Source organism: Leucopleurus acutus, assembly GCF_964270905.1.
Source record: "Leucopleurus acutus genome assembly, chromosome: 17".
NCBI classification, from domain to species: Eukaryota; Metazoa; Chordata; class Mammalia; order Artiodactyla; family Delphinidae; genus Leucopleurus; species Leucopleurus acutus.
The window spans coordinates 1,821,399-1,836,488 of record NC_139159.1 but is presented as its reverse complement, the minus strand read 5'-3'; the positions used below and the strand labels follow the sequence as shown (position 1 = coordinate 1,836,488).

The 15,090-nt window shown below is 40.7% G+C and overlaps 1 protein-coding gene across 2 annotated transcripts in view; it reads right to left on the bottom strand.

The window, feature by feature from the left end:
• The window catches only part of SNTG1 (syntrophin gamma 1), a gene marked incomplete at both ends in the record, with an annotated part of 204,184 nt that extends 193,264 nt beyond the window's left edge, over positions 1-10,920 (bottom strand). For both annotated transcript variants that reach the window (XM_082858570.1, XM_082858571.1), the window contains 2 exons: positions 3,147-3,281; positions 10,894-10,920. In XM_082858570.1, coding sequence (XP_082714696.1) covers positions 3,147-3,281; positions 10,894-10,920 — 162 coding nt within the window. The remainder of the gene's footprint in view (positions 1-3,146; positions 3,282-10,893) is intronic.
• Between the last annotated feature and the right edge of the window lie 4,170 nt (positions 10,921-15,090).

Genomic DNA, 15,090 nt, shown 5'->3' with positions numbered 1-15,090 from the left:
CTGTTCTTGATAAGATATTCTGAAAGTTTTTTCTTTACCATTTAAGTAATCCACTTAGAAAGCAAAACTTTTGTATTTTATCAAAATGATTTCCTGTGTTTCATGTTATCTTTATCATCTGGTCTTTGATTACTTAAGTAAACCAAGTCTTCTCAATATTAAAAGAGTTGTTTTGCTCAGAACAAGGTAACCTTCTATATATGCCTTTGAAATCTTTTGTCACTTAATTAAATGTATCATTAAATATTGTTTCATACTTATCTGTGATTCTATTTAGTCAAGTGTCCAAACCATTTGATATTTTTGACAAACTTCCCAAAATTAAGATTCTATATAATGTCTTTTTGACCTGGACATAACTTTGGGATGTTCCAGAGGGCCCCTGAAACATCTCAAAAGATTTGTTCTCTCTCCTCATGAAAGGGGGGACGTCAGGCTCATTAGGCTTATTTGACAGGTTATATGGGAAATACTGCCAAATAAAAAGTAATACTGAGGGGCTTCCCTGGTGGCGCAGTGGTTGAGAATCTGCCTGCCAATGCAGGGGACACGGGTTCGAGCCCTGGTGTGGGAAGATCCCACATGCCGCGGAGCAACTAGGCCCGTGAGCCACAACTACTGAGCCTGCGCGTCTGGAGCTTGTGTTCTGCAACAAGAGAGGCCGCGACAGTGAGAGGCCCATGCACCGTGATGAAGAGTGGCCCCCAACTGCTGCAACTAGAGAAAGCCCTCGCACAGAAACGAAGACCCAACACAGCCAAAAATAAATAAATAAATTTATTTAAAAGAAAAAAAGTAATACTGAGCTTTCTTTATGCTGTACTTGTATGGGTATATGTTATAAGTGTTCCTGAATTGTATAAAATTCCTAGAAATCTGATATGTCCTGGTATAATGTTATCAGTCATAATTCTATTTATTATCTTAAAATGTTGTATGTTACAAAAAATAACCACATTCCCTTGCCAATTCCATTACAGTGAACTCTCATCAGATTTTTACTAATGAGCAGTTTTGAATCCTTTGTCACTTACAGTTATTGTTTTACTCTAATGTTTTTTCAGAAGTGTACGTGCAAAAGTACTTCGTCTGCAAGGAGATTCCAGGAAAGGCCTTTTGACAAGTACAGGTTTCTGTACTTGTCAGAATGCTAGAGACCCCCTGGTCTGTTAACCCCTCTCTCTGGTTAACAATCCCAAACTTGGGGAAATTTGCATCTAAGCTCCGCCTAGGCAAAGAAAACACCCAAGGCAAGAGAAACACTGTTGCGTGGTCTATTCACCCTTAAGACTTTACTTGCCGCCACGGCTGGCACCTTTCCAGTCCTGAGCCACAGGTTCGGATGGGAATTACCAGGAAGCATTCATGATTCAGGGTTTGCTTCCTTTGTTGGGCTGTCCCTCCCTGGTTAGGAGTAAGCGTAAATGAGGCTACGATCAGGAACCCCTCATTAACTCTTGAAAGTATTGCAGAATCCACTATTAAGACAACAGCTGCGCAACAAAGATCCTTTGACTCTCTGGCCAAAGTTGTTTTTGATAAGAGGACAGCCCTGGATTAGCTTTTAGCTTGAGCCAGGAGGTGTCTGTGCCGTGGCCAATACTGCCTGCTACACCTGGATTAACACTTCTGGAGAAGCTGACACTCACGTACACAAGATCAAGCAACTTGGCTTAAAAAGGTGACTCCGTCAGTGGGTCTTTCTATGACTTATTTGACTTCAATTGGTCTGGGTCTTGACCATGACTCCAAAGTGCACTCCAAATACTGGGGATTATCTTGCTTATAACAATCATAGTAGTTTCCCTGGTGAATTGTGTTTTCCCAAGAGCTTTAAATCCAAGTTCGCAGCCACTAACCACCAAGTAAATGATGTCCCTAATACAAGAACTCCAGAAAAGGAACAACGAGAATGACCAACTTAGATATTGTGAACCCGAAGCCGTGAATGTCCTGGGATTAAACCAAACAGCATGCCCTGTCGATACCACACAGAGGATCAGATAAAACCACGAGAGCTTCAGAGCAGTAGCTGAGAGTGGCGCTCATGCCTTACATTTTGATCACATCTCTCAGAGAAGCTGAGAGTCTGAGCAAAAGGGGAAAATTGTTAAAAAAGAGACAATAGGCCCAAGATGGAATCACTTGTGCTAGGACCACGTCACCAGACTGAATCTTAATACTTAACCTAACTGAAGTTTCAGCCTCTCCCAGGACCGTCACCTTTAACCAGTCAACTTGGAATTCCCTGGTCAACGCTAGTGAGTAAACCTCCTGCCCTCACAGACCCCATCTTTTCCCCTTAGGAGGACAACCTCCACTGAAACAAGACATTCTTGGGGAAAATTTCCTTTTTCTGCCCCCTTTCTCCCTTTGAAAACCTCTTCTTTTAAACAGCGTGGCAGATGGGATGCTGCCCGCTTCATGGATCACTGCACAAAGCTAATTAGATCTTTAAATCTGTTCAGTTAAAATTTTGTTATTTAACACACCTAAGGATGTCCTCGAGAGCTGCACTTCAGCACCAGGGAGCAGCCCGATGGGTTCTGAGACAACCTATGGCTCCTTCAGAGACTGGGTTAGCACCAGGGTCATACGTTAACGGTTTAGAGCACAGACAGAGCTTGCTACAGCACCTAGCTTGATTCTATCGAGGCGGCCCACAGAATTATTCATGCACAACCCCCTGGGGAGAAGCCTTGCCACTGAGTTCCGGGACCACTACCCAAAGCCTCCTGCTTCTCCGATGCCAAGAGCTAGGCTCCGCCTTTGCACCACCTCTGAAGGTTCACTGTGATGCAAGATGCCATCAGGGCAGGGAACCTGCCATGCACTGTTCTCATTTAGTCCTCGGTGTTGAAGTGTAGAACCCACTCTCTCATGATTACAAATACAAGTGCCACTCTAGTCACATATGACAACTCAGAGTCAATGAGACACCGAGCTGGAGATGGGCCCACTGTACGCCTTTGGACCCAAGTACAAGTCCTTATACAAGGACACTGCTTACTAATACTGAAAACAAAAATTACTGGCTCTGAAAGTAAGAGAAAGAATATTAAGTATGTTCTGTGAATAGACATTTTTATTAACAGCAACAATAAAAAAACCCCCAGAAAACTTCAAGGGAAGGAAGAGCTACTTACACCAGAATAGAAAGGCTCACCAGACACACATATCACATCCTGTTCCTGGATCATCAGAATATCTTTGGCCAGGTGTAGCCGCACTTTGAAAGGCTCCGGATTACCATCCTGCAGCAAACAAATCCCTGTCTTTGTCTTCAGACAGAAAAAAAAAAGAAAGCAAAACAGAGAAAAGAATTATACTTAGTTTATAGATTATAATTTTATGGCTTATTTATAGCAAAACACGATGAATAACATCTGAAAGCTAGGGAAAATGCACTCTGATGAGTCTGAAACAATACAGTACACAGAAAAGTATAACCTTTTCACATAAAGTAGACCTCAGATAATAGAGATTATGTGAGAAAATCCCCACAAAGATTTGGAAAGTAAGGATTACAGTTTTACAGTATATTTTTAAAATAGTGAAAGTTTTGTTTAATACTTACAATCAATATAAATTTCATAATGGTTTTATTGAGATGCTATTCACACTGTATACAATTCAACCCTTTAAAGTGTTCAATGTTTTTAGTGTAGCAATATGCAGCCATTGCTATAACCAATTTTCGACCATTTTGATCACTCTGTAAAGAAACCTAATATTCCCATCTCTCCATCCTCCCACACCCAGTCCTAGGCAACCACTCATCTACTTACTGTCTTTCTCACAGAATTTTAAACCTGTAAAAACATACCTTCTTATCTTCTCTACCCTCCACTATTTGATCAACCCATTCACCAGCACACATGCACCTTGTACAGAGGAGGGAACCAGGATAAAGAGGTCAAGAACTGCTTGAATTAACACAGCTAATTAAGACACAGCCTGGCTTGAGACCCAAGATTTTTGATTCCCTTTCCACTGTTTTTGCTTCACACATTTCCGGGAATTGTGGAAACAGCCTGTGAATATTTCCAAACTTGTACTGCATGGCTTTAAACCATCAGCTTAGTGATCACAGACGGAGTCCACACATCTTGTCCCTCCTGAAGCAGGTCAGGGTTATAATATTTGCCAGATAAATGGAAATATTCTCCTTAGCAAGGGCACTTTATGGTCCCATTTATCAGAGATGCAAATGGAAATTCTTTTGAAACAGAATATAATCGCTGGCTGTTACTCTGAACTAAAAAGTCAACAAAAACAATGACTACCTTGGAAATTACATTTTCATTTAATAACCATTGAGCCATTCTTAATTTGGATAAAGGGAGAAGTACATAGAAATACATTTTTACCCTTACTATTTAATGAGCACAAAATCCCAGACAAATAATATGAGACTTTCTTTCCCTTGGAATATAAATTAGATGTGGATTGCTAGGGGTTTGTTTCTTTAAAAGAATGTTCCATGATATTGATGAGAATATACTTAGATACCGCAACTTCCAGAGATAACTCTTTCTGTAAATTGCTTTTTCCCATGTGAAAATACATACCATTATACCCTCTATTATATACAATGTTAAATTGGTCTGTAATTATTTTGTAAGTGTTATAATATCTTTTAAGGAAAAACAAGCTTTTCCAGGAGCCATGATGGCATCAGTCCCTCCTCTGAGGCTATGCATAGCTGGGGCCCCTAAATCGCATCCATTAATCTACCGCAGAGCTTAACTCAAGTGCGTATGTCTAAAAGACAAAAGAATGTCAGCAAAAGCAAATTGTATTTTCCTTAATACAGACACAATTTTTGTACATTTTTCACATGGAAAAGTCTCTCATGCTTACAAGGTGATCTTGGCCAGGGGCCAACATCGGGACTTCTGAGATGCAGGGGAGAGAGGGGCAGGAGATAATATCAAAGCTAAGGGAACAAAATTGGGCACATTTGCTGATTTTTAGATGTACAGTACATTCCGAGCCATTTTTCCCCCAGAAGTGTAATGGAATAGCTGGCAATCACAAATAAAGCCCTGTCTCAACTTGTGGATGAAAGAGGGGCTTTTCCCTGAGATCCCATAAATACATTATTGTTACACATCAAAGAGATCGCAAAGATCGCCAGGGAAAGTTTGAGGAACTAAAACACAGCTATGAGGTTTCTCTCATCACATTTCTGATATGGTCAAAGCTCCATTCACTCAAGTAATGTGTGAAATGTCCCCTAACTATTAGATGGTTGTCTGGAAAACAGAACACAGACTTGGAGCCCATGCTTGACTCTTCAGAGGACAAGACTGAAGGAAAATAAAGAATGAGGCAACTTTTTGTTAGAATTATATATATATATATATATGTATACACCAATACATAGCTGTTTGGAGAAAACAACAAACTGAGAGATAATGAAGCTAACAACACATTCACATTAAAATACATTTTCCAGGCATTACAGATGTTACATTTATTCTTTTACGAAAATTCAGCCTATGGACATGAAAATACATTAAAAATCTGACACACACATCCACTTTGCCAATACTGTGTAACATTAACAGTGAGTCAGACATGAAGTAGACAATCATCTTTGGCCTCAGAGTATTCCTACTTCTAAAAATGTACGTGTATAAATAACATGCAGTATGATACTGGAGCACTTGATACAGGAGCAACATAGAGAAGGGACTTAACTACTCATGAGAGAAGGGGCATTAGAGGAGGCTCCGTAGATAGAAAAATGTGTGGCTTGTCTTGAAAAAATAAATCAAGAAAACAATAATTATAGAAGGCAAAAGTAATTTCATCCAAAAGGGAAAAACCTGAGTGAACATCCAGAAGCATGAGAATGCATGCTCCCCGGACGATGGAGAACGCAGCCCCGAGGCCGAGCCCGTGGTATGTGGGAGGGGCTGCGGCAGAAGGGCAGGGGGCGGGGCGGTCAGGCCCCTGTATGGTGTGCCCAGCGTGTGAACAGGCGGGAGGGGCCATGGAGGACCCTAAGAGCAGTGAAATAACATAAACGTTTAGAGTTAGGTCTTATGAATGTATTTCTTACAGCAGAGAAGAAGATGGATGGGGGTTGGGGAAGTGAGAACATAGTTACTGTTGCAGAAACATAAACCTTGCGCAGGAAACTCTGGGGACGGGAAGCAACTGGCTCAAACCCGGAGCTGCTACAGTAGCTGGAAGAAGAGGGGTAAAGTCCATTTGGGGCGCCCCCCAGCTCAGAGCAGCACCGCTGGACTGGCATCACCACTGTGAAGGCGGGCTGTGCGCCCTGCAGTATTAACCCCCTTGGCTCTGATAACCCAGGGCAGCAGAGGCGCAGAGATGGGTGAGTCAGGATTTGAACCCAGGCTGCCCGGCTCCAGGCTCCAGGCTCTTATCCCCTGGCCCTGGTCCCCTCATGCAGAGGTCTTTGAGGGGATGCCTCCCCCAGTCTTCCCACACACGAGGACAAGGCTATCCGTGTCTTTCACCAGGTAGCACTTTGGTTACCAAGCATCGCCTTATGGGAGTGCAGAGAGTTCTGAGAAGGACACCGTCTTGAACCAGCCATTCTTCATGGATCAGAGCGATGGCCAGTGAGGGAAAAATGAGACAGAAACCACTCTGGGCCTGACGGATGCTTTTCCTGCCAAAGCTAGGCTGCTGAGGGAGCACAGGACACTAGCGGATACCGGGAGAGGCTTGACCCACATGGGCTCATCCCCCATGGACTGCTACAGGGGTGAGAACGGGCAACAGGACACTGAGTGCGGCCACCGGTGTGGCACAAACTAAAACACTGAGGGATGCAAAGTCTTTACGGATCTGTGGACCCAGATTGTTCAAAAAATAAAAAAATCATTCAAATAATGATCAGTCCCACATTTTAGTATAAACTTAAGACCTGCACTCAGCTTCTTTTTCTTTACTAACATAACAGTCATTTGTCTTCAGACTTTATTAACTGGGGATGCATCACGCATGAGTGAGGAAATGCATGTGCTACATATAACATACAAATATATTACATAATTATACAACATATGTAAAACTTGAAAAGTGATAAATACATTCAAAGGTGGTTTTCCTGTCCCTGATGGTTGATCCTACATTGCAGCTGGATTTTGCAAAACCCACACTGAAGACTATTTGCTTAGAGGAATATTAAAAGGCAATACCTCTTAATTACTTAAAAGGCAATATGTTTAAACATCTAGTCATTGACTTGTTTTCTGTGAATCAATGAAGTGTGTTCAAGAATTTACATGGATTTATCTGTTTTAAAAACAAACCTCACATGTAAACTTATTAAGAATGTATGCTTTGCAGAAACCAAGTACCTTTGGAAGTTTGAAAAGTAGACTGTCACCCACTGTCTACTTGAAAGTTAAGACCTCTTTAATTTAGGTTCTAGTCCTTGAAAGAACACAAATTGTGTTTTCATGGAACTTTAATATCTGTGTTCCTTTAACTCTGAAGTGTGGAATTTGCAGTATCAGATATAATAAACTGCAAGAAACTAGGCAGAGACCATTCTATGCACGATAGTCTTGTAGGAATCCTCATAGTTCTGTATTTTGGTTGCCAAATCTAATTTAATGTGTCCTGTAAGCCGCTAGTTGTAAGTGATACGTAGTTCCTTATCCTGTACCATCTTGTAGTAGCAGTGCACTAAATGCTGTTTCACACAAGACGTTTCAAACTGCGTTTTACCCTTTCCTTTGCCTGCTGGGATGGTGTCTTACCTGGCCTCCTCCTTAGCTAAGTTCCAGCCACTTGTCAAGCACTTGTACAAAACTTGTATCTCCTTGCAATCTTCAGAGACCGTTCCATCCAAAGATGAGTCCTTAACATTTGGAACTCAGGGCTTTCGTTGAATAAATACATTCACCTAATAGTTAATTGTGTATTTAGGCATGACATGTAGTGACTTCCATGACATTTAGTTCCATGTCACATCATCTGACTTCACCTTATATGCTGTTATCTAAAGAAAATCTTAATAAGTTATGACTCTTTTCATTTTTAAGGATTATTAATCTATAGGACCTAGTACAGTCTTTTATTCATACTGGGATTTTCAATATTTGTTGAATGAATCATAGTCACAGATTATATGTTATTATATGAGACTAAATTATAAGTGTGCATGAATTATTAAACTATTAAATATGTTATAGAGAAATATGTATTTTCATACTCAACACCTAGATGTGATCCTATTTTAAAGAATGTGGATATGAAAGTGAACAATGAGGAAAACCCACACTAAAGATAGAATATTGGTTTACTGGAACACATAGGTTTTTGGGTTTTTTTTGCGGTACGCGGGCCTCTCACTGCTGTGGCCTCTCCCGTTGCGGAGCACAGGCTCCGGACACGTAGGCTCAGCAGCTGTGGCCCAGCCGCTCGGCGGCATGCGGGATCTTCCCGGACTGGGGCACGAACCCGTGTCCCCTGCCTCGGCAGGCAGACTCTCAACCACTGCGCCACCAGGGAAGCCCCTGACGACACTTTTAAAGGTGGAGAAGTCAGTACTTTTGCCTGGGTATGCACACACTTTTTCTTCTACAATGTGGGTTTTGCATTTGTCCTGATTGTATTCTCTCTCTTCATTTTTGTTTCTTGTCATACTTTTGAATCCCAATTACTTTAAAATAATTACAACATTTTCTTTTTAAGAGAAGAATTTTTTAAACAATAAATAACCCTCCTTTAAAACAAAAAGTCCGTATTAGATAATTAAGATGTTTAAATGAAACTTATCTAGCCACACTTCTATTCCTTCACAAAGAAGAGACTTCTTGGCATCTGCGTGGTAATATTCTATCTGGATCTGTCTGATGGACGTGGATATCAAATTTTCATCCTTAGTAGTTTATTATCAGTCAAGAGAAAGTCAAGAGAAAACAAGTTTCATTTAATGTATCTTTGATATAATTTTCAGCAATGTAGTACTTAAGAAAGAGGCCCAAAATTAGACTCAGGCATTCCAAGCTATACATGATGGTTTTGCTTTTACCTAATTCATTAAATGTCACTCAGCATTCTCATAAAACCTCTCCATTTGCTCATCTGCAAAGTGGCAGAGTTAAGCTAAATTGTCTTTACGGTGCAGGTCCACTTAAACGTTCTAAGACTGTCAATTTCTGGCAAACCCTTTGATTTCGGTCCATCTTCAGGGCGATTCGATCATCCTCAGGGCACCATAGAGTCCTGCATCACTTCCGGTCCAGCCAGCATGTGGCAGACACGCGGGAACTGCTCTGACAGTTCTGAGGTCTGCTCCACGCTGGCAGCGTTGAAATGGTGAGATCCTCAAGGGATCATTGCCGGAGAGCAAAGAACATCTATTACAGAAGTAAGGGTAAGAGGACCTCAACGGCATCACCATTATAAAAAACAGCTGAACCTTGGACAGAATTTGATGTATGTTTCAAATCAATGAATCAAAACATTTTGTGTAAGAAACGGTCTGGGAAATCAATCTTATACAGCCTCTCACGTCCAAGGTGAACCACGTGTTAGAAACATTGGCCACTGTCCAGTCTCTACCACATGCGTCTCCGATGTGTGCCACGTTGTCTCATTCACACAAATATCCATTCAGATTGATGGGTGCTTTACCACCCAAAACGTAAGATAAAACTTTAAAAGAAACTGTAGGTTTACTACATTCATACAAAATGACCAGTATGATAACACGTACTGTATTTACAACCAGAAATGACACACTTAAAATTTATGCTTCTAAGTGTAAGCTCGGAAAACAGTAATTTTTTTTTTTTAAGTATGAACCTTTGAAAGGGGCTGAATTAAAAGATGAATAAATTACACATTCTGACCTTATAATATTCAGGGTAGCATGTGAGAGAGGTTTGTAAACAAATAGCTATAATATAATATAATTTGAAAAGTGCTAGCATGTATAAAGGATTTTTAAAAGTATTACCATACTTAAACTTTGAAAATAAAAAAATTAAAAATAAGCATTGAAGGAATGAAAGTAATTTATTATTTTTTCTGAACAACCTAAAATTGAACCTACTGTGACAAATATTTTTTTTAAAAAGATATTTTTGCAAGAAATATAATACATGACATTTCACTAAAAGAACAATTTTGACAAATGTTAATACTGAAGATTTTTTAAACTTTATTATAGGTAATCTAGTTATGGCTGTTTCTTTCTTGGGTTCTTTATACATACTAAACTATTTTAAACCTTTTAAGCAAATATGAAATATTTTAACATATGAATATTTGCATTTTGCCTGAAGAGTGAAAAGACAATGCTTTGAGTGTTGCATGGAAAGATAATCTTTCTTCCTAAAATAGAAGAGCTGCATTCCTGGAGCCCCAACTCCATGCACTGTTGACTGCACACTTGAATGGATGGCCTTTAACATCCTTCAAGAGCAATGAATGCATCACTTCCGCTCACACCGAATGTGATGACAGCTCTACAGAGAGTCGCCATACATCAATACTTAATACTGAAATACTTAAAGAGTATGGGAATCATAAAATCAAAGTCTTTTAGTGCTGAAAGGGACCTTAGATGTCTTCTAATTTATAACCATTTATGTGAAAAGAATTAGTTCCAGCTCTTTCACTAGCTGAAGCCTTCAGCGTATAGTTTGTGGGGAGAGACAATTCAGTCCAATGAAACATGCGCCAGTCTTCTTGAAGGAAGACTGAAATCCCGGGGCTTCCCCAGGCCTGTGAGGCCTTTCCAGTCTTGCAGAGACAGCTCGTGCTCTGGAAACACTGTGGGCCCATCACCCGTCCCTCTGTGGAAAGCCATTTTCCACGTAAATACGTAAGGGAGGGCCCAGCGTTCCCTATCACCTGTTTCCCCTCATCAAAAACGGAAGGCATGCGACCTACCTCCTCACAGGTAGTCCTGAAATCCATGTGCTGCGGCACCGCAGAGGATGTCGTCTGAAAAGACAGAGAAAGGCCATCAAGCACAGCATCGAGGGGCAGAGAGGAGGACGTAACGAAGTACAATAAATTAGGCAGCGGAGCCGGCAGGCCAACTGTTTACAGCCACCTGTAAGGACAAGAGCTCCCAGGGGACAATGAAGAGACGGCAGGAGGAGATGAAACGTCTTCAGCTCCAGCTTCTGTGAAGAATAACCCTACGGCCATGGTTCCGCGGGCCGGGGATGTGCATTTCCAGGCCCCGCTCCCTCCCCTCAGCATCCGGATGGGACCCAGGGCAGGATCAGCCTGCCGCTCAGGGGCTGGCTCATCCCTGCATCCCCTGTGAAACCCCACTTGGCAACTGGGGAAGAAACTTCAAACGGAGTAATTAAAAGTTGCCTTTCATGTGGTTATCTCTTGATAAAAGGTTGACTAATCTTTCTCCTTTTAATTAAAAAGCTACATGCATGAATAATTCTCTCCGGAACTTAAAATGTAATTCACAAACAGAGTGATCTAAGAAAGCAAGCTATTTATCAGGGTGAATACTATAAAGATAAATCAACGTATGAAGTACCTAATACAGATGCATTTAGTGGTCACTGTAATTTCTAAATGATAGGCATAGACTTAAATGCACATAAATGCATATGTCTTGTTTGATTTTAAATGCTTTTGGAGAGTTTTGTTTTAATTATGTGATGAACTTAATAAAACTAAGGGTTGTCATAGAAAATTGACATCCTGTCAGTATAAAAAATGCGGAGCCAAAGTCTAACAGTTTAGGAGAATGAGACGCCCAAGTGAAATGAACGGTGGATTCCGAAATAGGAGACTTTATACACCTCAAACAGCTGCTCCTCTCAGCTTTGGGGACAGTAAACTATCTTGTCCTCTTTGTCATTTTCTGTTGTGTGAGACTGATGAACACTTGATCAAGGGTGAGTGGAATGGAGTATGTTGTCACTGGATTATTACTGTTGCCTTTGAAGGAAAAGAGATTGACCATTTTCGGTAGTAACTGAACAAGCCACATAATACACTGTTTTCCATAAATAAGTTGTGGGCTGTGAGCCTGCTCTGGTGTGACTGGAAAGCATACGGAGGCTGATTTTGGTAAAGTTAGGTAAGAACAAATCATCAGCAAATGAAAGGGCAATTTGATGCTGAAATTATAACCTGATGACGCAAACTATTTATTTAGTGTCCGTGAGAAATTTGCCATTAGTTTAACTATTATTTTTCAAAATTGCTCTTAAGATTGTATTTGAAAGCAAATATCTACTTATCGCCAGCTCTGACATGAAGCTATTCCTTTTCTATAAAAGGAGGAGAATTTCAGTATTTATTGATTACACAAAAACACGGTGTGTCTAGAATCCATTTCCTGCTACTAAATGCAACCAGAGAAAACAGGCATGAAGGTATTTAACCACCATCTAAACTCAGTCTCTATTTGAGTAGGGGGTGTACCCATGCCTTCTACCATTTTTAATACATCTTCCTTGTTTTCTTAATTTTCCATTGGCTTTCATGAAAATATCTGGTAATAATATCAGGTATTTATTCAGAAAAAGAATTAATGTAATATGCAAAGCAATTTAATTATTAGGTAACATAAATTTCATAGCTATCATAAAACTGTTTTCAGTGATTATAAATTTAAAAACTGGAATAAAAGTTGTATTTTATACGTTTAAAAATTTCGGAGACCTTTTCTGTACAAAGTTTTATGTTAGAGTGGTTTTAGATTTACAGAAATGTTGTGAAAATAGCACAGGGGGTTCCCACATACCCCACAGGCCTTTCCCTCTATGATTCACATCTTACAGTTATGCACACCATGCCTTAGTATGGCATATGGTGTGCAACGCTGTTACAGCTAATGAACCAGGACTGTGATCTTACTGTTAAGGCCCTACTTCTTTGAAATTTCCTTGTTTTCACCCCCCAGCGTCCTCTGTAGTTTCCAGGATCCCATCCCAGATGCCACATTATATGTAATCACCGTGTCTCATCACGCTCCTCTTAGCTATGACCATTTCTCAGACTTTCCTTTTTTTAATGACTTTGGCAGTTTTGAGGATTATTGGTAATCGGTAGAATGTTCTTCTGTTGGGATTATTCTGACGTTTTTCTCATGACTGCAGTGGGGTCATGGGTTCTGGAGAGGAAGACCCGAGATAAATGCCACTTTACCACCGCACGTCAGAGAATCACAGCCAGCACGCCTTATCCCTGCCGCTGAGGCTGACCTTGATGGGCTGGCTGAGATGACGTTTATCAGGTTTCTCACCATAAGTTCCTCTCGGTCCCACTCTCCACACTGCACTCTCTAGAGACAAGTCACTATAAACAGCCCACGCTTAAAGGGTGGGGAGCTGTGCTTCTCCTCCTTGAGGGTTGAGTATCTACAGAGATTATTTGGAATTGCTCTAGACAGGAGATGCATCTATTCTTCTCCATTTATTTATTTATCCAATCATTTACTTAGGACCTCTCAGCTGACAGAGCAAGGAATATATGTGCATATGATAACCCGTGTCGGAATGCACGCATTTATGAAGATTTCCATGCATAAGCATCTGCATCTTTGTTAAGCTAACCATGAGCTCTTAGTGATGTTGCGTCTCTAACACATGACTACATGGACCTTCCTAATTTCTCCCCTTGTCTGTCTGTAGATTCCCACTCCCGCAGGGACCCACCGTTGACTTACCTAGTTGTTCAGCCCCAGCGTACAGGGACAGCCACACAGGAACTGTTAACACATATCCCTGTGGGAAACAATTTTATCCACTAGAGCACAGTTTATTTTGCCTTTAATACTACAAGCTGCACTCATTTCCAAAATGATGAGTGTGAACCCCTTTTCTCCTCCCCCATTTCAGTGAGATTATTTCAGACCTTGTATTACAGTTCGATTCTTTGCCATAATAGGGTCTCCTGATCCCCTAAGAAGTTTTAAAAATTTTTCATACATCAAGTTGACTCTGCGCTTTAAATTTCCATGGGATTTGACAAATGCACAGTGTCATGCACCCACCACTACAGTATCACACAGATCACTTCACAGACCTGAAGAATCCCCTGTGCTCCACCTGTGCAACCCTCCTTCCCTCCCTGTGAACACCTGGTCAACCAAGGATCTTTTTACTGTCTCTACAGTTGTGATTTTTCCAGAATGTCATATAATTGGCATCACACAGGACAGAGTCTTTTCAGACTGTCTTTTAAAATTTAGAAATATGCATTTAAGGTGTGTCCATGTAATTTCACGGCTCAATAGGTCATTTATTTTTATCGGGATAAAATTCCATTGTTAGGAAGCACCACAATTACACTTATCCAGTCAAAATTACGCTAACCCTCCACCTTAAACAGAACCATGACTAGCTGAGGTGCTTGCTGAGGGCAAAGGTAGTAGAAGGTAGTTTTCAATACCAGTTACAACCGTGTGTCCAGCTGTAGAAATGAGAACTGTAATTGTATGAGGATTTCTTCCTTATTTTATTATAAATATGATGATGAAAGTTTTTGTTTTTTCCTTCTTGTATCCTCTTATGATCTAACATTAAGTTTTATTAATAATGTAGACTTTTACGTCACAGCATTCAAGTCACAGTACATCAAGGAGAGGAGTGAATGTCACTTCAGGACTTAGTGTTCCCTTCGGAGGAAATGATTCCTGTTATTCTGGGTTGCATGCAGGATACTTGTTTCATCTCGGTTGGAAGTAAGACTTTACCGTCCTTATTGGGAGGTTAAGGAGAAGAGTGTGAATGTCAAGTTGATAAGGGTGAACTGTGATGGTTAGTTTTCATGTGCTGACCTGATTAGGCCAGTTATTCAACCCGGTACCAAGTAATCGAATCAAACACTAATGTAGGTACTTCGGTGAGGTATTCTGTAGCTATGGCTAACATCTACAAACAGTTGACTTTAAGTAAATGAGATTATTCTACATAATGTGGGGAGCAGTGGGCTCATGCCATCAGCTGAAAGGCCTTAAAAGCAAACTGGGACATGTCTCTGATGATGGAATTCTGCTTCAAGATGGCAGCACCAAGTCCCTCCCATCCTACAGACTCTGGACTTCCAGGCCCCGCGATGGTGGCAGCCAACTCTTTGAAATGAATCTCTTAATACATGTACGTA